General features: G+C 44.6%; 1 protein-coding gene across 4 annotated transcripts in view; it reads right to left on the bottom strand.

Annotated features, from left to right (window-relative positions):
- Positions 1 to 24,591, bottom strand: part of TNR (tenascin R) — a 418,990-nt gene that overhangs the window by 45,038 nt on the left and 349,361 nt on the right. For all 4 annotated transcript variants that reach the window (XM_025396562.1, XM_025396589.1, XM_025396580.1 and 1 more), the window contains 3 exons: positions 23,090 to 23,240; positions 17,795 to 18,064; positions 11,456 to 11,641 (listed from right to left, as the gene is read on the bottom strand). In XM_025396562.1, coding sequence (XP_025252347.1) covers positions 11,456 to 11,641; positions 17,795 to 18,064; positions 23,090 to 23,240 — 607 coding nt within the window. The remainder of the gene's footprint in view (positions 1 to 11,455; positions 11,642 to 17,794; positions 18,065 to 23,089; positions 23,241 to 24,591) is intronic.

The raw sequence follows: 24,591 nt of genomic DNA, 5'->3' as shown, positions 1-24,591 counted from the left end.
CTGCTGTAACACATCACCACAATTTAGTGACTTATAACAATGAAAGTATATTCTTTTACAGTTAGTTCAGGAGGTCTGCAGTCCAAAGTAGTTCAGCAGGGCTGCATTCCTTCTGGAGGCTCTAGGAGAAAATCCATTTCCCTGCCTTTTCTAGCTTCTAGAGGCTGCCTGCATTCTTTGGTTCATGGTCTCTTAATCTATCTTCAAAGCCAGCAGCTTGAAACGATCAAATCTGTTTTCTCTCTCTGACCTCTGCTCCTATCATTGCATCTACTTTGACCTCCCTACAACCATCTTATGAAAATCCTTGTGATCATGTTGGACCCACCTGCATAGGACAGTCTAGTCTCTCCTTCTCAAGATCTTTAATTTAATCACACCTGCAAAGTCCTTTTTGCCCTGTAAGGTGGTTATATTCACAGATGCTGGGGATTCTTTGAGGGCTATTTCATCTATTACAACTGGCATCAAACTCATCTTTATCTATTAGGACTGGGATTGTAGAAAAACCCAACAAAGGCAGGGCACGGTGGCTCACGCCTATAATCCCAATACTTTGGGAGACCGAGGTGCATGGATCACCTGAGGTCAGGAGTTTGAGACCAGCCTGACCAATATGGTGAAACCTATCTCTACTAAAATTATAAAAATTAGCCTGGTGTGGTGGTTTGCGTCTGTAGTCCCAGCTACTTGGGAGGTTGAGGCAGGAGAATCACTTGAACCCAGGAGGCGGAGGTTGCAGTGAGCCAAGATCATGCCACTGCACTCCAGCCTGGGTGACAGAGTGAGACTCTGTATCAAAAAAACAAAAACAAACAAACAAACAAAAACAAAACAAAACAAAACAAAAAAACCCAACAAAATCAAGTGATCACCCTACCAACCTCTAATGGTCAGTCTGAGTCCTTCCGGTAGGCTCTTTGTGGGACTTTGTGTGGGCTCATGGCTGATTGCAATGGTATTCTGTGTTTATATAACATCTGTGTTTTTCAGAATGGATTGTGTTTTAGAGTCTCATCACAACCTTGGGAGGATGGTGGGATAAGCAGTCTTTTCTCCGTCTGCATTAGCTTCCTATGACTACTGTTATAAATGACCACACACAGTGTGGCTTAAAACAGACATGTGTCCTCCCACAGTCCTGAAGTCTAGAAGTCTGAAATCAAAGTGTCTCCAGGACCACGTTTCCTCTGAAGGCTCAAGAAGACTTAGGTTCTGGTGGTTGCCAGCAGTTCCTGGCATTCCTTGGCTTGTAGTTGCGTCGCCCCAGTCTCTGCCTCTGTAGACACATGGCCTTCTCCTTGTGTGTCTGTGTCTTCCCCTCTTCTTTTAAACACACCAGTCACATTGAATTTAGGGGCCACCCTAATCCAGTATGACCTCATCTTAACTCTACTGCATCTGTAAAGACCTTATTTCCAAATAAGGTCACACTCATGGGTTTGGGGTGGACATGCATTTTGAGGGGACTGTTATTCAACAGAGTACATCATCTTTTTATAAAAAGAAACTGTGGCACGGAGTAAGTCTGTGACCAGCTAGAGATGCCCCGTTGGCTTCTGGTCTCAGAGTTCAGGGCTTTTAGGAGGAATGGGATGTCCTATTACTTCTTCCATCACACCGGCTTCTCAGGGCAGCTGTGATTTCTCTGGAATCCCTGATTTTGATTGGAAATACTTTGAGCAACATTTCTTTAACAAATGGCTTGGCTTGGCCAAGAGGAATGCTGCCTGGCAGCCAGCGGGTTCTTCATCCCCTTCCTCAGTGGGGTTTCGTGCAGTCCATGCAATAAATGTTGCTTAAGCATGGCAGAGTTTACCAGGCCAATTTCCCTCCCAGGAATGCAGTCCCGAAGCCCTGTCTGGGTAGGCATTCGAATCAGCCCTCTTTCTTTTCTTGAACCAGCTTGCTTTCTTTCCCAACCCTTAAATTCTTTCTTTCTCTAAAGTGGCAACACCAGTGGAGGTAAACTTTGAAGTTTGACAGCCTTTGACGTCTGACATATCTATGTTTATATTCAGTCTCTTCCACCTTTTACCTGTGTAATTTTGATTACTTAACATCTTTGAGCCTCAATTTCTGAAGAATGAGAATAATTAACAGCATCTATATCAGAGGGTCATCATGATGATTATATGAGTCCAAGTGTTTAAAGTCCAGTGCCTGGATCTTACTGGTAATAGCTAATATTTTATTACTTTGCACAGAGAACTATTCCTGGATTTTGAGTACTTTTTTATTGTGAGTGGTCTCATCAACTACAAAAAGTAACCCAGGCAAGTACAGGCTGTTCCTGGGTACACCTGTTGTTATTGGTTTGCTGGGGCTTAGCCTGTTGGCTCTGTTGGAAACCAGTGATTCAGGGAGTCCAGGTGGCTGTGAGGACCTTGCCCCTGGCTGGGCCGAGTACCTGTCTCTAGATTGAGTGGGTGATTGCAGTACCTCCAGATCCATTTGAAGCACAGATTTATCTCCATCAATATGTTCAGTGAGTCCCAGGTACATCCTTGGTTGCAGAAATGAGATTACCTTTGGGACATAAACTATTTTTATCAGGCAACTGATTGAGACCTTCAATTGCCTATAATGAAGTAGCAATTCTCCAACATAGATGAAGGGTGACAGATCGAGGGAATAAGACAGAAATTATACGCTGCCAAACAGATCTAACATGTAACGTTTTCATCCCAGTTTCTTATTTATGAAGCTTAAATGAAATGTTCAATAATTTACAATGGAATCATCTTCTCCCAGAAAACTGCAGAGCAGAATTTAAAGCATTCTCTTCCCAGGTTTTCTGTCTAGAGGATGGAAAAGTGGGACTCGCTTATAGGTTTGTGTCTGCTGCTTTCCTTTGATTTTCAGCAGCTTTCTTCCATGCTACAAGTGAATTGTTGCTCTTTGCCAGCAGGTAAAATATAGTTCTGCTGGAAAAAAAACCACAAGTATCCGAGGCATAGCCAGTGCACCTATATATCAGCACTCTGAGTACTCCTAGGGATTTCTCACTTTTTAAAGAGCCCATTGCTCTCTATCAATGCCCCCTTTATCTCTCCATCCAACTCCTGCAAGTGGTAACATATAAATGGCCCTGTTCCCTTTCTTAACAATAGCACGGAAAATTCATCCCATAGGAAATCACTACTCTCCATTCCTTACAGAACTTTCTTTGTTCAGCTTGGAGGTTGTGGCTTTTCTCAACTCTTTCACCTCACACCCATTCTTCTTGGAACCTCTAAAGCATAGTCATCCACTCAGCAAATATTATTAAGGGCCTCCTTTGTGTCAGGCACAAGGTGGTGTGAGCTAAACAAGACATTAGCCTTGCCCTTTTGGGGATGAAAAGGAATCTGTGCTAAAAAAGTAAATTAATTATTTAGTGAGCACCCATAATATGCCAAGCATTAAGCTACATGGAAAAGAATAATGACGAAGGGGAGGGGAGAAAAAGAGAAGTAAAAAATTCTTGAGTGTCTGATGGTAAAGAGTTATGCAATTATAACTGCTTCTTAAATATTCACATGTTATTTAATTTCCCTGCAGTGCTACTGATAGGGTATTATAGATAAGCAAACAGGAGCTCCAAGAAGTCTATTCCTTGGCCAAGGTCACACAACTATTACATGATAAAACTAGGTTTGGGAGACTGAGATGGGCAGATCATGAGGTCAGGAGATCAAGACCATCCTGGATAACACGGTGAAAACCCATCTCTACTAAAAATACAAAAAAATTAGCTGGGCGAGGTGGCGGGCACCTGTAGTCCCAGCTGCCGGGGAGGCTGAGGCAGGAGAATGGCGTGAACCTGGGAGGCGAAGCTTGCAGTGAGCCGAGATCACGCCACTGTACTCCAGCCTGGGCAACAGAGCGAGATTCCGTCTCAAAAACAAAACAAAACAAAACAAAACAAAACTAGGTTTGGAACCCAAGTCCCTTGATTTTTTCTGACACATCATAGCATGGTTCCCATCCCTGAGTCTTACAGGCCAGGAGGAGGGAGCAGATTAAGCAAATTGGAAATCGAGAGTGATGTGGTACCTGTTATAGTTTGGATACTTGTCCCCTCCAAATCTCATGTTGAATTGGCATCCCTAATGTTGGCGGTGGGGCCCAGTGGGAGGTGCTTGGGTCATGGGGGTAGAGCCCTCATGAATGGCTTGGAGCTGTGCTTGAGATAGTGAGTGAGTTCTCGTGAGATCTGGTTGTTTAAAAGTGTGTGGCACCTCCCCCGAGCCCTTGCCCCCTCTCTCATTGTGTGATGCGGGGGCTCGCCCTCTGGCTTTCCCCATGATTGTAAGCTTTCTGAGACCCTCACCAGAAGCAGAGGCTGGCGTCGTGTTTCCTGTACACCCTGAAGAACTGCAAGCCAGTCAAACCTCCTTTCTTTATAAATTCCTCAAGTATTCCTTTATAGTGATGCAAATAGACTAATGCAGGACCAAAGCAGGGGCTGCCAACTAAGAGGAAAAGATCAGCAAGGGACTAAGAGGACAGGATCAGCAGGGAGAAGATCAGCATGGGCTGTAATAGGCAGATAAGTCTTTCCAGAGAAGGTATTTGAGTTGAAACTTAAAGCTGGCTAAGATAAGGAAAGATAGAGGGAAGGAAATATGGAATTCTCTAGTGGTCAGAATGGGACATAATGAGCATTCATAGATTAATGAGGGCTGGAGAGGAACAGGAGCTAGCACATTCTCACCTGCAGTGCAAGAACTGTGGTGATAAAGGCAGAATGACTTATTTAGCCCTGTTTTGGAAACCTATTCTTCATGCCTGCTGTTGCTAGCAGGGAAAGTGGTAGGGAGAAGGAGGCCCAAGGAACTGAGATTGCTGTCTCTTGCTAGCAAAAACATGAATAAGATACTTGGGGTCTGCAGGCTTGGTTGAGCTCAAGTGGACATGAGGAAATATGGACGCTTTCCATCTTTAAATCCCTAGGATCATCTACCAAGTGTCTGTGAAGCTCAAGTCTATGAAACTGAGGTTAGGGGTGTGATTGGCCCTAGTGCACTGGGTGCCTACCTTCGTGGAGAGGGACAAACTGAGGACCCTGTCCCCAAGGAACTTGCAGTCAATCTGCAGTTTTTATAGTGATTATGTTATTATTGTTAATTTTCATATTGGTTTCCTCACTAGACTCTTAGGTCTTTGGGTCAAAGATTTTATTTTTTTCAGTATGTAGTATAGTGAGAAAACATGCATAGAAGCAGCATGGTGGTGGTGGCAGTAGCGGTGGTGGTGGGGAGTGTTGGGGAGACTATGAAGAGAGGATATCTGGACTGGGTTTTGAAGGACCCATGGACATCTGGTGGCAGGGAGGGCATCCCAGACAAAGGAAACAGGGCATGCAAAGGCAGCTCTGGCAAAATAATTCATGAAAACCCAGGGACTAATATAGGGTCCCTTACAGAGAAATTTCCCATCAGTGGAATTTGGAGACCAGAGGTTTCATGGGGGAGATATGCAGAGAGGATCTTTGGAGAGCCCCTGAAATCACACCAGATAGGCACCAATCTACTTTTTAGTTAAATGGAGATCTGAGCTCCCAGCCTCCCCACACTTATCTCTTTGGATAATGACAGGTGCATCTTCAGGGTTCCTGGAATGAGTCAGGCTTTCGAGGCCATTTCCCTGCTTTTTTGGGTGTGCATGATGTTCAAGTCTCAAGAGAAGCAGCCAATTCCATCCGATTTAAAGGAAAAGACTGGCCTAACAAGCCCATTTTTGATAAGAAAAATAATATTTCTAAGGACTGTTCTCAGATGGAGCTTTCTTATTGCTGGTGGAATTAATGAGAAACACAGCTCATCAGCCTTGTCCTACAGGAGCATCCCTATTCTGGGTTGTTGCTGTGAACAAGTACTACCTGCCGAGGAAGTGGAAGCTGAAGCTGAAATAGTTTCAGCTTTTCTGAAATAGTTTTCTGGCTTTTCCCCTGAGCCCCTTATCCCCAGCCTTTAAGACAAATAAGGAATAGGCCCTGTATGTCCCAACTCCGTGAGGAAGAGGTACGTGGAAGCCTTTGTCCTTTCTTTCCTCCACTTCTACTTGGGTCTCTGCAGCCCACTCTCCACCTTCCCGACCCTGGAAGGTGACACCATGTTTGGAGGGTGCCTTACCAAAGTGACCACTTGGGGTCACTGTGACTTCGCCCAAAGGAGGCTGAGCACTGTCTGGCCCAGGCCCCCAGGCCCTGTGCCTGGTCCTTTCCTCCTCAGAAGAGCTGCAGGGTGTTGAAGGTCTGGTGCTGGGTTTGGTGCTTGTGCACTGGCCCATCAGGGAGTGCAGACAGGGCGAGGTGGACATCGAGTGTCGTGGTCAGTGCTGACTCGCCAGCTGGACTCCCTCTGGAGTCTCAGATTTCTTCTCCTGCAGACAAGCACATGGCCTGCCAGTGTACCCTGAGGAGCCCACCTTCTCACCACTAGACCCCCATTTGGGCCAGAAACCTTGAAGGCAGCAACTCCCAAAGCATGATCAGGACGTGCTTACAGGTGTCAGCCTAGTGTGTGTGAGTGTGTGTAAGTGTGGGGGTATATGAACTTGTAGTGTGTATGTATGAGTACATGAGCATGTGTGGTGTGTATGACTATGTGAGTGTGTGCATGTGTGTATGTGCGTGTGAGTATGTGCTTAAGTGTAAGTGTGAGAGTGTGTAGGTGTGTTTGTGTGTACATGTGGTGCGTGTGAGTGCATCATGTGTGACTGGCTGTAAGTCTCTGTTTTCTTGCATTCCTATGTTGTATCACATCTGTAGAAACTGTCAAGCTTCTGGATTTCCTAGGCCCTGTTGGCAATTTTTCAGCTTGTCAACTGGAGATCAAGATAGTCCTGGTCCAGGGAGAGGCAGCAGGTTGGCAAGTGCCACCATGAGGCCCACAGGCAGGTGCCCTGTGGAGTGGGTGAGGGGTGCGATGAACAGGCCTTGGATGGTTGTGAGAGCATGATGCTCCTGTGACCACATGGGCCTGGCTCCTTTTGCCTTATTTCCTGGTCATGAGAATCCTCAAGGATCCTAGGCTTCTGTTCATGAGGGAAGACCAGGTGAGAGAGTGTGGATGGCTGAGGGCAAGTCCCCTCCCCTACTGCTAAAACACAACCACATGCCTTTTTGATGACAGATTAGAGCAGTCACCTTGTACACAAAGGCCAGAGTAGTGTTTATAATTTGTGTTAGTCCCAGGCAGGGAAGTTGATGTTTTTGGCTAAATTGCAGTCAGCAACTAAAAATCTTCTCTCTCCCCTCTCTCTCTCTTTCCCTCCCTCTCTCTACTTGGAGTTTTCTAAATTCTTTCTTTTTTTTTTTTTTTTGTTGTTGCTGCCCAGAAAGCAGAGTGGTATTGCACCCTGTTACATGGTGCCAGGTTCTAATCTGGCTGGTAAGGTGTGTAACACTCAAGCACCCCTTTGGGACTACAGGTATGGTGCACAGGCCAAACAGACACCATACAGGCTAAGTGACTGAGCCTAAAACAGACTTATTAAGGACACAGAAGCCACCAGAGCAGAGAGAAAAAGTCATTGCAGACATTGAGTCTGTTGTTCAGAAGCAAATTCATATCCCAGAAGGAATTCTCTGGACGTTGCCTACAGAGAATAATGGGGGGCGGGGGAATGTTTTGAATTTTGGGCCCCAGCCTGGACTCTGTGTGGCAGAGGGCAACATTTGTAAAGAGGGAGGTCGAGAGGGGGTGCTTGCTGCCAGCCAGCCCTGGGAATGCCTCAGAGACCAGGAGAGTCAGGAAGGGCCTGGATTCCACAGCAAAGAGGAAAATGGTGGACTCAGAGACAAGGGCTCCTGCAGGGAATGGCAAATACAGGTGCCACAGAGCTTTAAGGGTTGAGAGTCAATAGCGAGAGTAAAGGGGGCCTGACGTTGTGTCTGGAAAAGGCCAGGCAGCCATGGCTTCAGGTCTGAGCTTTGTGGGGTTTAATACCAATAAAAAATCACATGGGTATTGAGTGCTTGCTGTGCGCCAGGCTCCATCTTAAGTACTTGAATAGGGATATATGTATGATTTCGTTTAATCCTCACAACAACCCAATGAGGTAGATAGGATGTCTTTCAGGTGAGAAAACTGAAGTGCAGGAAATTTAAGAAATTTGTTCAAGGATGCACACTTCATGAAGCTGGTGTCACCCCTGAGTGGGGTGACTTCCAAAGCTGTGCTCTAAGTGAGTTTCATGGATTTCCTTGAAGCAGGGGTCCTAAAATGCAGGCTTTGGGTTGGTAGTTCTCGGGAGAAGAGGCCTCCAACGTCTCTGGGGGTGATGCCCGGGCTGCTGGTGGCTGCACCACGCTGTGGGAGGCAAGGTTCTAAACCACTAGGCCACCTGGACTAAAGGAGGACATCCTAAACCATCCAGTAGCTCACAGACCTCCTCATCTCTTTCTTCTTCACCACTGCCATCCACTTACTGAGTAGTTTGTTTTCAGAAGCACTACCTTAAGCTCGTTAAATGTATTGCCTCATGAACGCCTCATGATGGCACTGTGGGGTCGGTGGTATCAGTCCCCTTTAACAGATGAAGAAACAGAGGTTGAGAAAGATTCAATCAACTGTCCCAAATCACACAGTAAGTGGCAAGCCTGGGTACAGAGTCAAAAGTCCAGGCTCTTAGCATATTGCACAGAGCACAGCAATCAAATCAAACTGAGTCTGAACACAGGTGTTGGAGGCTGAAAAACTTAACTTTTTAGGCTCCAAGTTGAAGAGTGAGGGAGAAAGCACAATGTTTTAGAGCCAAAGTCAAACTTCTCCCTTTTGTCCCTTTCTCTTTTTCATGGCTCTCCCTTCTCTTCCCCCAGATGCCTCAGCAGGAGAACCAACAATCCTTGCAACTAGCATCTCAGCAAGTACAGATACACTTGATTTCCTTATGTGCCAATAATCTCTTCTTAAATTATGTTAAGCTATTTGCCTTTATAAATCTCCCCAGCAGTGAGCTCCCTGAGATAATTATGTGTAATATATAAATGTAATGTAATATATATATTTGAAATGTTTTAAGTCTGACTGTAACAAAAAATCAACCTATTTAAGCCCCATACTCAATAATAATTTTCCCATCCCTTCTAGGTCTGTGGCATTTAAATTTGGACTGTCCCTTACATTTTACTTCTTTAGTGGAAGCAGCCATGGAAGGGTAACCTTCTGACTGGTACTCAGAAGGAGTGGGTTTGAATCACAGCTGTGCCCCTTGCTAGCTTTGTGAACTTGGGCAAGTTTTCAAACTCCATGAGCCTCAGTTTCCTCATCCGTAAAATGGGAATGCTAACCATACCCACCACATGAGGTGGTTGTGAAGATTAAAGAAGTTACAACTATATGAGGGTACCTGGAATAAGACAGATGATCTGTGAGTGTTGAATCTTCTTTTTTCCCAGTAGAGGGAAATAAGAACTAGGACGTGTCTGGGTTTTCTGTCTCTCTCACGATTTCATGGCGTATCCTCCATCTGAACAGTTAGCCATTGATTTTATATAACTGCTAATTACCAAATTAGCCTGCGGCTCTAGGCAGGGATGGGCTGCACTTAGAATCAGTTCCCTCTTGTATCATTTCAGTTTTTGTGTTTTTTTGGGGGGATTTAGCTTAATTTTTGTGACTGTTTCTAGCTCTCTGCGAGGCCCTATGCCAGCTGGTCTATCCTTTCTCTGCCTAATTCACCCCTGTTAATCTGCTTGGTCAGCATATCTTCCGATCTCCTTGCTGTGCCTTTAGGAGTACGTCCGTCTGGAAAAGGCATTTATTATATTTACTTTAACTGGCTGTATTTGGCAAGGCGGTCTGGGATTTCGACTTGGGAGGAAAACTGCTTTGATTATACTGCCCTTGTTTACTGTAAGTGCTCTTTGCTGTGTATCCCTTGTCTACCAAGACAGCAAATACTTTTGTAGGAATCCAAGACACAAACTAAACAGAATCTCTGCCTGTGAGCACACTGGCAGCTCCTGGTCCGCGACTGTTCTGCACAGCATCTCCTTCGTCTGAAAACCACGCCCCCATTTCCAGTCTTCTACCCTTTGGTGAGTTTGGGAAGGGAGGTTTTCTTGGATGGGTGAGCCAGAGGCCCCAGGAGTGGTGTTGACTGGGTCTCACACTCCCAGGGGACAGGGAACGCTTCCCAGCCAGGTATCATTGTGACCAAGGACACTGCCTTAGTCCATGCCATCATCATTTCCCTTTGACTCCGGCAACAGCCTCCTAACCAGTCTTCCTGCCTCTGACCTTGCCCTTCTCTGTATAATCCAGTCATTACATCACCTTACTTAAAATCCCTCAATGACTCTCCATTGCCCTTAAGAATAAACCCAAACTTTTCACAGGGTGCATATGGCATGACTCGGCTCTCATTTTATCAGTGAACTCTTGCAATCCATGCCCAAGTCATAGTGAACTTTTGCAGTTTCATTCATTCATTCAGGAAATGCTGAACTCTGAGATTCAATGATGAGCAAAACCAAATATGGTGCAATGTTCACAGAGATTTAGGTTTAGGGTGGAGACTGATAGTCAAACAATCATGCCACACATGTAAAATGATAACCTGAGGAGTGCTAGGAGGTGAGTGGAAACTGGCAAGATGAGGCTGCTGGACAGAATGAACTGACCTCTTCCAGGAACCAAACAGGCTCCCTGAAGTGGGAAGTAACCTGGGAGTGGAAAGGGAAGTCTGCATCGGCTAGATGAAGAGGTTCCTATCAGACAGAGGGAACAGCATTTGCCAGCCCTGTAGCAGGAGGGAAAATGTATTTGAGAAATGGAAAGAAGCAGACTTATGAGCCTGGAGCCCAGAAAACACCAGCGTATGTGGGTGGGAGGTGAGTCTGGAGAGGGCAGGGGAAAACCAGGCAGGGTCTGGTGTCCACACTAAGGGTCTGGGCTTATCCTAAGAGCAGTGGGAAGTCCCCGGAATATCTGCATAGTGCAATGGCATAATCAAAAATGTACTTTGAAAAAGTTACTGGAAGGCCAGGTGCGGTAGCTCACACCTGTAATCCCAGCACTTTGGGAAGCCGAGGTGGGTGGATCACCTGAGGTCAGGAGTTTGTGACCAGCTTGACCAACATGGAGAAATCCCATCTCTACTAAAAATACAAAATTAGCCGGCCATGGTGGCAGATGCCTGTAATCCCAGGTACTTGGGAGGCTGAAGCAGGAGAATTGCTTGAACTCGAGAGGCAGAGGTTGCAGTGAGCTGAGATCGTGCCATTGCACTCCAGCCTGGGTGACGGAGAGACTCCGTCTCAAAAAAAAAAAAAGAGAGATGTTAGTAGCTTAGAACAGGTGATGGCAGTACAATGGACAGTACTAGACATATGTGCTAGGCACTTAGGAGATGAGATCAGTAGGAATTGGCCATGGGTTTGTAAGGTGTGTGGGTTGGGGAGAGAACTGTGAGGGTGTAGACTCAGCAACCAGCATAACCCTAAGAGATAGGTCTTACTCACCTGTCAGGGTGGTCCTGGTGGTTGGACCAATGCCATTGGGGACCAGTACCTCATGATATTGCTCACCCGCCAGGGTGCTGTATACAACCTTGTACTCCTGAACTTCGGCCTCACTGTTATCCCACTCGAGGTCAAGGCTGGTTGCTGTGCGAGAACCAACTCGCAAGTTCTTGGGGGCATCAATCTCTACAAATAGACAGACATCACCAACATCACACATGATAATGTAATGTACATTTGTGGGGCATCTTGAACTCTGAAAATATTGGTGGTGACAGCCCACACCCCCTGACCCTCTGGCTCACATTTGAGTGAACAATGTGGCTACCCTTAGCTTTTTGGTCTGCCATGACAAATTCCTTGGGCAGGTTAGATACTTGGGAGCTGGAGATCAATACACTTTATGCTTCCCCCATTTCCGTTCAAGAGTTCCAGTGGTGTTCTAGAAACCAGCCAACATCATAAGCTTAAAAACAAAACAAGGGAAACCCCAGTAGGAGAAAATCAGAGCCAGCTCCCAAGTGATGGAGATGGAATAGAACAATATCAAATTTGACTGCTAAACAAAAAGACTGTTGATTTCAAGATTTTGAAGTGTAAGGTGCCTTCCTCTGTGTTTACCTGAATAAACACAGCTATAAAGGTAAGACATATATGGACGATGTGATGTAGCAGAAATAATACAGGCTTTGGAGTCAGACTTCAGTTTGATCCCCAGCTCTGACATCTTTGGTAATGGAACCATGAGCAAGTCTTTTAACCCTGCTTGGCCTTGATGGCCACCTCTGTAAAAGGGACAAATAATACCAACATTTCAGGTTGTTGCATGGATTAGGCAATCCATGGATAGTACACAGCATGATGCCCTGTACAAAAATAGGTGCCCAAGGCCTGAGCTGGCTTCCTGTTGCCTCTGAAGCTTTTCCCGAGTTCCATCAACCCCAATGCTTATTCTCTGGGGTTGCCACAAAAAGACCACGGGGACGCTGCTTTTTTTCTCCCAGGACTGGCTATCTCTTCGAGCTTCTTTGGGCAGAAACAGCATAAACAAATTGCAGTGCAATAATGTGCTGCCCAGAACAACTGTCACTTAAAACATTTAAAATAGTTCTTGCCTTTGACACTTGAATTTAACTTTGGAGTGAACTAGCCATTCGTTCTGGGAAAACCTCGAGTGGACTGTTTTAATTTGCAAATGCAAGGCAAGTTTCCACCAATTGTTCTTGTGGAAGACTGAAATGCCGTGAATCAATCTGAGCGCAGAGGCTTCGGAGTGAGAAGTGTTCTGTTTAGCGATGTAAATTGGGCGAATCTTTTAGCAGATTTATGTCTCTGCAGCTTGTTTTCCTGAGAAATGTTTCCTCACTCACTGTACTTTAGCTTGCCAGATACTATGTATTCTTGATGTGTTATGTGTGCGATTTCTCTAGCAGTTGGATGGAGAGAGGAGCTTGGATAGATAGGCATGTGGAGGAACACCTGCCGCTGCATTGTATGCCCCTAAATTTCATGCAGGGAGAGAGGCTGGGCAAAAGGACTGGACTGGGCTTGGGGTGTGCAGCTCAAACTGAACTGGAGCAAAATTAATTTAGGGTTAGGGTTAAGGTTGAGACTTCTACCTAGTGCTCTTCACAACTAAAAACCCAAGCCTTGGAAATGTTAGACTATGCTTTGGGGTTTTCTTTTTCTTTCTTTTCTTTTCTTTTATTTTTTATTTTTTATTTTTTTGTATTTTTGATCATAGAGGTTGTGGCCTGTGGATTAAGGGGCAGTGTTGTCTCTGAAGGGACCAGACACCTCCAATGTCAATGATCCTGAAAGAAGTCAATCCTGAGAATGAGGTCTGGAAAGACGGTTGTTAGAACTAGGATGAGGTGAAATTGTTTGCTCCCTCTGGCCTTGAAGTCTGACCTCTAGGAGAGAGGGACCACTGAGGGCAACCCTGTAGGTGGCAGCTGAGCTGTTCTCTGCAACGTCAGTCAGTCAAGAGCAAGGCAAAGCCAGATGCCTAGTGGAGGTCGTGTGGAGAGACTTGAGACTATGGAATAGACATATCTAGTCTCTAAAACATAAATTAGATTAAGTAATTCCCTTGCTTAAAACTTTTCTGTTGCTTCCTGTTACAAACTCCTAATTGTGGCTGGCAGGGCTCTGTGTGATCCAGCCCTGCCTGCTTCTCAGATACCACCATGTACGACTTCTATGCTTATTCATTGTGCTCCAGCTATATTGCTTTTTTTCTACTCTTGAAACTCATCAAGCTTATTCCTACCTCAGGACCTTTGAACTGGCTTCTGCCTTTGCCTGGAATGTTCTCCAGATCCTCACATGGCTTAGGTCATCTAGGTCTTAGTTAAAATGTCACCTTCTCAGAGAAGCCTTTTCAAACTACTCGATCCAACATGGTCATGCCTCTGTATTGTTCATTTCACTTTTCATCATAGTATTCATAATCAAAATAATTTTGGGTGTTTATTTTCTTCTGCCTTGTCCAGTTTCTCCACTGGAATGTAATTCATGTGAACCAGGATCTTGTCTATCTGTTTATTCTGTAGCCTCAGTGCCTAGAATAGTTCTTGGTACCTGGTAGGTGTTCGATAAACATACATCAAGTTTTAGAAAAGTCCTGTTAAGTATTTCAGCTGTGGGGCATTGAGAATGCTTGGGGTGAGAAGGTGCAGAAAAAAGGATAGCTTTGAGTGAGGGTGCTGGCCTTGTATGAGCAGGAAGCCCTACTCTCCTCTTTGCAGCCAGATTCTTGGCTGAGGTGCAAGTGCCATCCAGCTTGAAATAGTGAAAGAACTTCCTGAAGAGTCCTAGAGTGGCATCACTGCCAAGCAGGTAGGGGCTTGAACTGTTGGGACTTGGATGTTCCTATTAGTTTCCTAGGACTGCCATAATAAGGCACCACCAACTGGGTATCTTAAATAATAGAAATTATTGTCTCTCCAGGCATTGTGGCTCACACCTATAATCCTAGCACGTTAGGAGGCCAAGGCGGGCAGATCATGAGGTCAGGAGATCGAGACCATCCTGGCTAACATGGTGAAACACCTTCTCTACTAAACATCCAAAAAATTAGCTGGGCGTGGTGGCAGGTGCCTGTAGTCCTAGCTACTTGGGAGGCTGAGGCAGGAGAATCGCTTGAACCTGGGAGGCGGAGTTGCACTGAGCTAAGATCATGCCACTGCACTCCAGACTGGGCAACAGAGTGAGACTCCATCTCAAAAAAAAAAAAAAAATTATTGTCTCACAGACTCAAGATCAAGGTGTCAGTAGGGCTGCTTCCTTCTGAGGGCTGTGAGTGAGAATCTGTTGCATGCCTCTCCTAGCTACTAGTGATTTGCTGGTGATCTTTGGCGTTTCTTGGCTTGTGGAAGAATCAAGAATCATTCCGATCTCAGCCTTCATCTTCACCATGGTATTCTTCTTGTGGGCATATCTGTCTCTGGGCCCAAATTTCCCCTTTCTATAAGGACGTAGTCATATTGGATTAGGGCCCACTCTAATGACCTCATTTTAACTTGATTATCTGCAAAAACCCAATATACAAATAAGGTCACATTCACAGGTATGGGGATCAGGACTTCAACGTCTTTTTGTGGAACACAATTCAACCTATAATAGCAATAAAGAGAAATCTGGGGTATTCAGGTCAAAACAGCAGCCTCTGGTTGACCAGATGCCCTGGTGCCTGTGCTTGGAACCTTGAGGGATCTGCTTAAAGAGAAGGCCTCCAGAGGAGAGAAATGGTGCCAGGAGTTCCCTCCTGAGGGCAACTGAAACCAGAGCTGCTGAGGGCAGGGAGGGGTTTTGGAGATTGGCCTCTGGGTTTTCTGCGCTGGCTTCTCTCCAATCACAGGCTGTGGTGTGCTTTGTTCAGGGTTCTTTCCTCTTTCAGAACAGCTCTAAGACCCAAGCAAATATCCTACTCACCATGTAGGAAGCAAATCTCTGCTTTAATTGCCTGTGCAATTAGTGCACTCCTAGTGTCGGAGCCATCACCTGGAAAAGCACTTTGGTTAATTTGAATTTAAGCGGAGATCTGAAATGACTGAGGGCCTCATCGCGAGGGTCTGGGTACCCTCTTGTCATTTAACTGGCACCTGCCAACCCAGGCCTGGAGAGTCTGTCTGCAATGCTGTTTGCATCTCCTCATCCCTTCTTTCCCCTCACCCTCCTCCAGGAGAGGGGAGCATATTTGAGGTGTAGGCTGAGGCTGTATTGAGAAGTCAGCCGCCTGACAGCTGCCAATCCACCAGGCAACCGGAAACAGAAAACCATGTAGCAATGAACTGAAACTCAGGGAGAGCTCCTAGGAGGCAGAATGTAATTGTCTTGATCGGAATTTTCCTGGGCCACCAGCCAATCCTGCTTCCATCTTGTCGACCTGAACATCAAGACTTTGTTTTTCATCACGCTTCTTAAGAGCTCTCCTCTCCTTTTTTGCCGCTTCAAACTCCTTATCAGAGCAGAGCACAAAGAAACCACTTTTCAAACAAAACTATCCTGAAATTAAGAAAAGGATGCAGGACTCGTTGTCCACAGACAATACCACCCGCCTGAGCAAGTGGTATTGTGGAGGTGGGAAATGAGAAGCTGACCTAGAATTAACCAAGAAGGGACATGAACGTCTTTGGTTAAGTGAGGAAACAGAAGGGAAGAGAAATGGGCAGAATTTAGTTCATTGTTTCAAGGTGCACATTTGGTCATTTGGGATCCCAAGATATGTTCAGTAAAAATCCCACTGGGCACCCCCTGGGTGAGAGGGTGGCATCTAGCCCAGGAACTAGAGAGAAAACCTAAAAGAGTATTTTTCAGAATCAAACCTTGCCTTCTCCATTTTGTCAGTGTCTGCATTTGCTCCTTTTTAACGGGAAAGCTCTTCCCTGCCCTTGATGTTTCCTAGGCTCTTGTCTCTCTTTTGCTGGAGAAAATGAGCTTGCCTAAATGGTGAGTTTTGCAGCAGGACCTGGGCATTGCCCTTCTGTTCCCCTCTCTTGTGGGACAGGCTGTTTCAAGTGTTCAGGCCTCTACTTGTTCCTCCATGCTGTAAGTCCTAACCTGGGTAGTCTCCCAACTTCTGCCATATGGAGAGACTTGCCCAGGTCCACAGTGGCCATCTAGTTTGCAAACCCATCTGGCCATGACGCTAAGTTACATGCTGCAATCTAGGGAACATTTTGGTGTCCATCTGTTTCACTTTTTGCCTATTTATCAATTGATTTTAAACCCAGTGGAGCACAGGGGTGTTATTTATTTATTGAATCTTCTTGAAAACCCTGGACTCATTCCATTCTGTGGCAGGCTCTTATGCCACAATCTAAGGTAGAATTCTTGAATTAGTGATTCTTCAACTTTACCCCACCCGAAGATGCTGGTCTTAGATCTTACAGATGTTATCAGTTTTCTTTGATCCCTGGGTTAACTTGGAGTTGGCAGAGATATTATTTGACATGTGACCATCCCAAGGCAAAGAGGGTGAGACTGAGAATCCAGAAGAGAGACACAATCACTATTCTGATCACAGGCCCTTATTTACCTAATGAGGGTGCCAGGAAGCCCATCCTTTGGATGGTGCCTGTCCTACTAGCCCACTAGCTGGCCAGACTGATGGGCACTGAGAAAGTCAGGGAGCAAGTCACCCTGAGGTCTGGCCTTTCCCAACTGTTGGCAAAGCTCTAAGAGTCCCAGTGGCCTTGAGAATGTGGGGGTGGGTGGTCACCATAGCAAGGCAGGTTTTACATGGGCTTTATTAACCTCCTATCTGTGGGAATCAGCCTCATATGAGCCTTACTGCCATTACTTATAGGGTGAATCACAGAATTGGTCAGAAGGTCTGCTTAGAGTTGTACAGGTTGGGCTTGGCATAATGCCAATGCACACCATCATGGTGGTGTAGTCATTGTAGGTTTATAGAATTTTTATGATAATTTCCAGCAAATGGTAAGAATGTATCTTGAGAAAGAGACACCTTTCCTGAATTCTCACAAAATTGCCATTTGGACTAGCAATACGGATGCTTGCATGTGTTCAAGACAAACTTGTCATTTTACAAATGGGAAACCTGAGGCCCATAGTGGAGAAGGATTTATATCAATCACAGATGTAGCTGCCAGTAGAGGTAGGATGAGAAGCTAGTTTTCCTCTCCTAGTGAGGGTGTGCTGCTTTTTCTCTATGCTGGACATCTCTCACTTCCTTCTCGCAGTGTCTGTAACAAGGCTGATGCTCTGACACACCTCGCCTCATTCCTAATACCCCTCTTGCTGTGATGATACCACTGGCTGGTTCCACCCCTCTTTCCCTCCTTGTGCCTCTCTCCCCCACCGCAGCCTTACCTGTTGTGAACTGAGTGGTGGCAGAATCACTCTCGTTGGTCCCTCGGACAGCACTGACTGACACCTCGTAGCAGGAGCCAGGCCGCAGGGCCTGCACTGAGTATTGGCTCAGGGGAGGCTGCAGCCGGAAGGTGGTCCTCCCGCCTTCCCCGCCCACCAGGCCATATTTCAAGAGAATGAAATCGACTTTGGCTCGAGGGGGGATCCACTCCACAAAAGCCACGGTGTCAGAGACATCTCGAACCAGGATCTGCGTGGGGCCGTCAATGACTGAATGAGAAGGATCAAATAGAACAAAAAGTTTGAGTGAGAAATAAACCTTGGGTGTCAGCTCTCTCTTTTCCTCCTCATGGAAGTCTGGTCAGTCAGAGAGAGGATGAGTATTATTATTGCATTTCACAGATGAGGAAAATGAGACACAGTAAGATGAAGTGTCTTTCCTGAGGACATGCAGTTTGCCTTGGTTCCCCTGAATTTTGGTCTAATTGTTCTTTTACCAGGCTGTAGTTTTCAGGTGATGGCACTTCCCAGTCTGAGCAGGGGAAGGGCACTTGCTGACTTGAAAGAGTCGGCCCTGTTTCTTTCTGGAGGTCGTGGGACAGAGAATTGAGAACTGGGTTTCTGGCACATTTCTGCCACTCAGCTCTCACCTTCTTTGAGCCCTGAGGAAAGACCTAGGAAATGACCAGACTGCCTAAACATCCAAGACTTCCAGCTTGGTTGCCAAAGAGGTTATAATGAGTATTCAAAAGATATCCCTGTTCAGCCACTCTACCAGCCCAGTCAACACAGTTGCTAAGACCATTTAAAAACCAACAGACACTTGCATTTGAGGAAATGAACATGCCTTCTGGGTAAACTTGCTCCTCTGGATAAAAGGATTAAAAGGACCCCAGCTTTGGAATAGCCTCTTATGGGTCATTTTTCTCCATCTGTTCTGGCATATTTTTACACCAGAAGGGCATTACAGTCACCGCTTCCAGGTTCTCCAGTGTATGTGCCTCATAAGCCCTGGCCTCTGGCACTGTGCAGGTCAGGGCAACACCTGGAAAGCTGGTGGATTTCCTGCAGGGCGCACCACCTGTGACTCCAGCACCCACTTGAGGTTCTGTTCATACTGAATTAGATAATGGGGAGGTGAGGGAATGTAGAAGGAGAAAGAAAAAGAAACAGCCAAGTGAGGAGAATAGGAAACGGTCTTCTCAACTTCTCGTGGGATGTCTGCATGGCCAACATGCTCTTGCCTCCATGTTTTCATTTATTATTGCGGCTACACCCTTCTGGCTGGAGCCGATTATTAACGTTAATATTCTTTAAGGATTTGGAACTAAAACCAGAACTCTGGTTCTCTAATTAGCCTGTGTTGGACCATGCAGAGCCAGAGCTGGTGTGGCCATTTTCTACCATTCTGATACTGATATAGAAACCATTTGATCTGGAGAAAAGGGGAAAGAGCGAGAAAAGGAGAGAGTGAGAGGGAAACCAGTGGCCATGCAGAGTTTCTAGAATGATATATGGAATAATTTGATTCCTGTTGTTCCATTTTCTGGTGCAAGTCTTTTGTGAGGCCCAGATGCATTTCTGGCCCTGGGATTCCCATGAGACACTCTATGTCCTTCCAGTAAATTCTCTATTCTGCTTCAGCTGGTTTAAGTAAGTCTCTCTTCCTTGTTACTGGCAAGCCTTGACTAAGACTTGTTTCTATCCAGTCCACTCTGGCCCACCTCCTACTCTGTCTCCAAAATGAAGTTTCTCCCTCAGGACTGTCTTATACTGACCTTAAGCCTCTCAGTTTTTCAAGGTTGAGCCTTTCCCTTGGGTACTCCTCCCTTTTTCTGGGTCTTAGCCTAGTCCTGTTCTGTCTTAAGCTGCTTAGGACTCTTGGTCCAGCACCAGCTAAAATGAAAATCACCAGACCACTTGGGTGCCACCTGGTTTGGAGTTAAAATGAACTCCTGGTTTTCATATTTGAGGTAGTAATGTGATTTAACAGAATATATCCAGCTTCTTTTCAGCATGTTGCACTTGGTGGTTTTAGATAACTTAGGCCTTTTACATTTAATTTAACTTAATTATGAAATGGGGGAAGTGGCCTCCTAGGTGCTGTGTAAGCATGATATCTGAAGCATAGTAGATACTCAGTAAATGTGTGTCGAGTAAATGAAATAAATGGAAAATCTTCTTTATCCATGAGAAAGAAGGGGAAGCATTTCAATAAACTGTAGCTTTTTGGAAAAAAAAAAAAAAGGTGTCAGGGAAATGCAACTGACCACAAAAGGCTTTTGTCCTTCAACTCTTTAAATCCAGAAAACCCTAATCATAATGGATTGAACATATTAAAATGTGATTATGTAGCACAAAGGGCTTTAGCTGTGGGAGGTCTTGTAATTTGCATTCACAAAATGGCCTGCCTAGAAGAAGGCAGCCTGAGTGCCTGATGAGGACACAGAGCTTCACAGTAGGGGGTTGGTGTAGGTCAGCTCTTAGCAGAAGGAAATAATTAAACAATCATTTCCTAAAAACAGCACACAGGACTGGGAGCCAACCGTCTTTTTCGTAGCCACTCTTGGATTCTGCCCTTTGGTTGGCCACTTGGTAGCAATGTTCCATTTCAGTCAAGGAGGTATCAACTTGCTTTCAGCTTTGGTCCTAATGTCTAAACAAACACAACCCCTGCTCAAAAAGTAAACTGGAATAAATGTTTTTCCATTTCTTCATGATTCTGTAGATGATGCCAAAATATTAAGGACATTTTTTCTTAAATGAAAATAATTCTGCCTAGCTTTACCACAAATTTCTAGATCTGGAATTTTAATTTTAATCTTAAGGAACTGCCAAACCAAAAAATACTGCAAATGTTATAAGAATGTGATTTGACTATAAGACTAAGGCAAGGCTGGACTACCTTCTCTATGTTCTCTCAATATTCTAGGAGAAAAACATTCCTCAAGTGCAATGTTTTCTATCCTCTTATGAACCATCTTCTCCTTTTAGCCTTTTGTCTTTTACTAATACTTTCTTAATATCAAATCACAGGAATAATTTGGACACCTTGAAACATTTCATATCAGAAGAGGAGAAGCTGCACCTGCTATTGTTGGGCTCATCCCAGGACACCCCAAAGTTTGGCACCTTGGTGTGCTGAGTGCTTTGAATTAAAGAGGAATGAAAGAGCTTCAGAAACAGTCCCAGAAGCAAGCAAGGTTTTTCTGACCATCTGCAGTCCTCCCGTCTCCTGACCCTTCTTCTCCCCTTGAAGTGATTCACAGAAATCAGAATTCCTCTTCCTCAAGGCAGGTCATAGAAACTAGAACTCCTCTTCCTTCCCCAAAGCAAGCCATAAAACCTAGAAAGGTCATTTTTTCCCTCCTCCCTTCTCCTTTGAGGACCCTCATTCCAGTGGGGTCCTGCCCCATCGAGGAGGTGGAGAAGAAATGCTTCACAGAGAGGCCAAGAAGAATCTGAGCAGACAGGCCTTGCTAGGTCTCCCCTTTAGACTATTACCATTAGATCATAGCCATTTGTCCATTTACATTTCTACATGGCTGTCCATTCTTCCTCAAACCTAAGCATAAAAACAGATAATATCCCCCACGTCTTTGGGTCTTCATTTCTGAAGGCTCCTGTGTCACGTGAAACTTCGATTAAATAAATTTGTTATGCTTTCTCTTGTTAACCTGTCTTTTGTGATAGCAGTGTTGTTGTGACCCTTATATGGTGAGTGAGCATAGGCATCACACCTTTCTGCCCCCAAGTTATGAAATGTCAACTCTTCAGTTTACAGCATAACCTTGGGGAACAGAGCTGTGGAAAACTTCAGCCACCAGCCTTCTAGAGGGATTCTTACAGAGCACTTCAGGTTTTATGGTTAAAAAACATACTCTTTGGATCAGAGTTTCTTCTAAAACATACTTTTTGGATTAGACAATGGTTTGAAAGCTTTTTGGGTGGTAAACTTTTTTTTTAAAGGACAAAAATCTTAAATGGATGTACAAAATATAAAACAGATCAAAGTAGAGCTGTCCTGGTTGGAGGCATGGCAGAAGGAGTAATTAGAGATCTGGCTCTCCACCGGATTCTAGCCTTGAGGCACTGCCATAGAACCTTGGTGCATTAATGGAACACAAGCTACTACCACAATAGTTCTGAACCAATGTTTTCTAAGCTGAGCTTAAGCCTCGGCACCTGATGCTGTTTGGTTTGTATTCAATAGCAGAGCATGAATCACTAATCTGTAAACGTGGTCTCATTACATTGTGTTGTGGGTCTCATTTCTGGTCAACTCAGCCTTTTGTCCTGAACTTAAAACTGGCTTTCTGGTACATTGATTTCTGTTTATGAAAAACACATAAAGCTGTACCAATAGTCACCTATCTCAATTTCTGTTACTGACAGGGAAAGTTGCTTAGCCTCTGAGTTTCAGCTCCATCAACAATAAAACGAGAACCAAAACTTATGCCAGATGCTATGTATAACTTTCAAGACATTCTTGGTGAGGACACACATTGATACATCACAATAGCTAATTGACAGCATTGCAGTTGAACATTCTTTGTTAGCTAAGGAAACAATAAGGCAAAATATGACAATTAATGAATCAATCCTGGAAATATAATAATCTTGAATGAGGTGAACTGTGGGGATGAAATAATAATAGACTTAAGCCATCACCTTGAACAGTGACCCAACCCATACCTCCTTATTTTTGAATGACTTGTTTCCTACCACTTTCACTTCTGAGTATGTTCTGAGTATATGTGTGTATACCAAGTATTGAGCACTCACTCTCATCAGCACAGAGCTGATCGCTTTGTGTGCTTTATCTAATTCCATCCTCATATTAACTTAATGAAGGAGGTACTCTTGTTTATCATAAATTATTCTTGCTTATCTTGTAAAATAAATTGAGGTTTGGGAAGGTTCAGATGACTTTTTCCAAATATCATCACAGGTAAGAGTGAGTCAGCTCTTGCTGCTTCCAAAGCTCATTGACACCAGGGGCTGACAAATGAGGCTTCTTCATGAGTAAGATCAGAATAAATATAATGGAAATATTAAAAAAGAATTGTCTCCATGAAACACTCTCCTAGATGTCAGTGCTTGTAAGGATGAGTTATAAGGAAGATGATGAGCTAAGCACCTGGTAGAGTAGCTCCATCACCAGGTACCAGAATTGTCCCAGCTCTGGGAGAAATTCTAACACCTCTTTTGTCTCTGCACTCTTTGGGGAATTCTGTGGTTCTTTTCTGAGTGACCTAGTAGGCAGCTCTAGGAAGAAGGGTTGGAGGCACTCACCTGTGGAGACACTGGCCGAGGTAGGGGGGCTCCGGGCCTGTTCTTTCAGAGCCACCACATTGACAATGTATTCCTCCCCAGGCTTTAGTCCTGTCTGGTTAAAGGATGTAACATCACTGGGGACCTGAGCAATCACTCCCCCTTCATTGTTCTGGACAGTGGGGAGAAGCAGAGAAAGCAAAAGAGAAAAGTCACTGGGAGAGGAATCTGATGAGAGAAAGATAAAGGTATGGAATACTAATTGTGGGCTGTGAATTTAAAGTAGGGCAAAGTCTCTTTCCTCCTTGCTGACAGCTGAGTATCTGGGGCCAGAAATAACTCCCCATGGACTCCACAAGAAAGACACCACCCTATGAGGATTTGGCAAATGGAGGGTCAATTTTTAGGAACATTTCTTTCACCCCTCCTGAGTTTGCTGAGTTTGCCAATAAAAATTAGTCATGAGGTGGTGCAGACTGGTTTTTGCCAATGATCAAATGTTTGATGGTTACGGTTAACATTCATCAGAGCTTTTTGGCATTTATCGTAATGAACATGCCTCTGGCTATTTAGAAGAAGATAGTCATGTGTGTTTGTGTGTAAACATCTTTATATACACACACAACACATGTCAAACTAAGACATTGCCATCAGATAATTGTTTATGAGCCAGAGCTAATATTTTGCTATATCTGGAGTTTCTCATGATGTTACATTCAGTGTGAATCTGTCAGTGTCTTGTTTCCCCTCCACCTAGATGAATTAGGACTCAGTGAAACAACCAAACATGAAGTACGAAGAAAGGAAAAAGGAAGCTTGGAAAAAGAGAATAACAAGAAGAGAAGAAGGAGACAAGAGGGAAGAGACAATGAGAAAGAGTAACTTGACAAGATTGAATCTAGAATTTATTATTTATTATCTATCTTTCTATCTTATCTTTCCCTCTCTCTTTCTCTCCATATACTTTCTATGAGTGTCTTCAGAAGTGGAGGAGACAAGAGGGCCTTTTTTGGAGGGCAATGCCATTCTCCCCTATTCTTTGGCCTCTATTTATGGTACCCAGGGTGCGTTATATGTAATTTATAGCCATACTCTTATAAATCAGTGTCATGAATGCCCCCCAGTGGCCTCAACCTACAGATCACAACAGTTATTAAACCATGTGGCCATGCATTTGGCCTTGGCATTCCCTGGTCAGCTTCTCTTTTAATTAGAGTTTTACATACTGGATACATGTAACAGTAGAACCTGGCATAACTTTTTCTTCCTGAGCAACAAGGTGACTTGATTGTTCCAATTGTTATATAACTCAATTGCCTGCCATATTTTATCATTTTAACTCAAATAAGACATATTGGTACAGATGTCTGTTTAGATATATTTACCTTGCTGTGAATGTGACTATGATATGACTGTATCCACATAAGAGAATGGGGCATACAGGTTTATTGAATAGAGCCCTGGGATAGGAGGTGGAGGCCCAAGTACTCATTTTAAGCCTGTCACCAACTAGTTGTATGATG

The sequence above is a fragment of the Theropithecus gelada genome, chromosome 1, assembly GCF_003255815.1.
Source record: "Theropithecus gelada isolate Dixy chromosome 1, Tgel_1.0, whole genome shotgun sequence".
NCBI lineage: Eukaryota > Metazoa > Chordata > Mammalia > Primates > Cercopithecidae > Theropithecus > Theropithecus gelada.
This window is presented reverse-complemented; position numbering and strand designations above follow the sequence as displayed.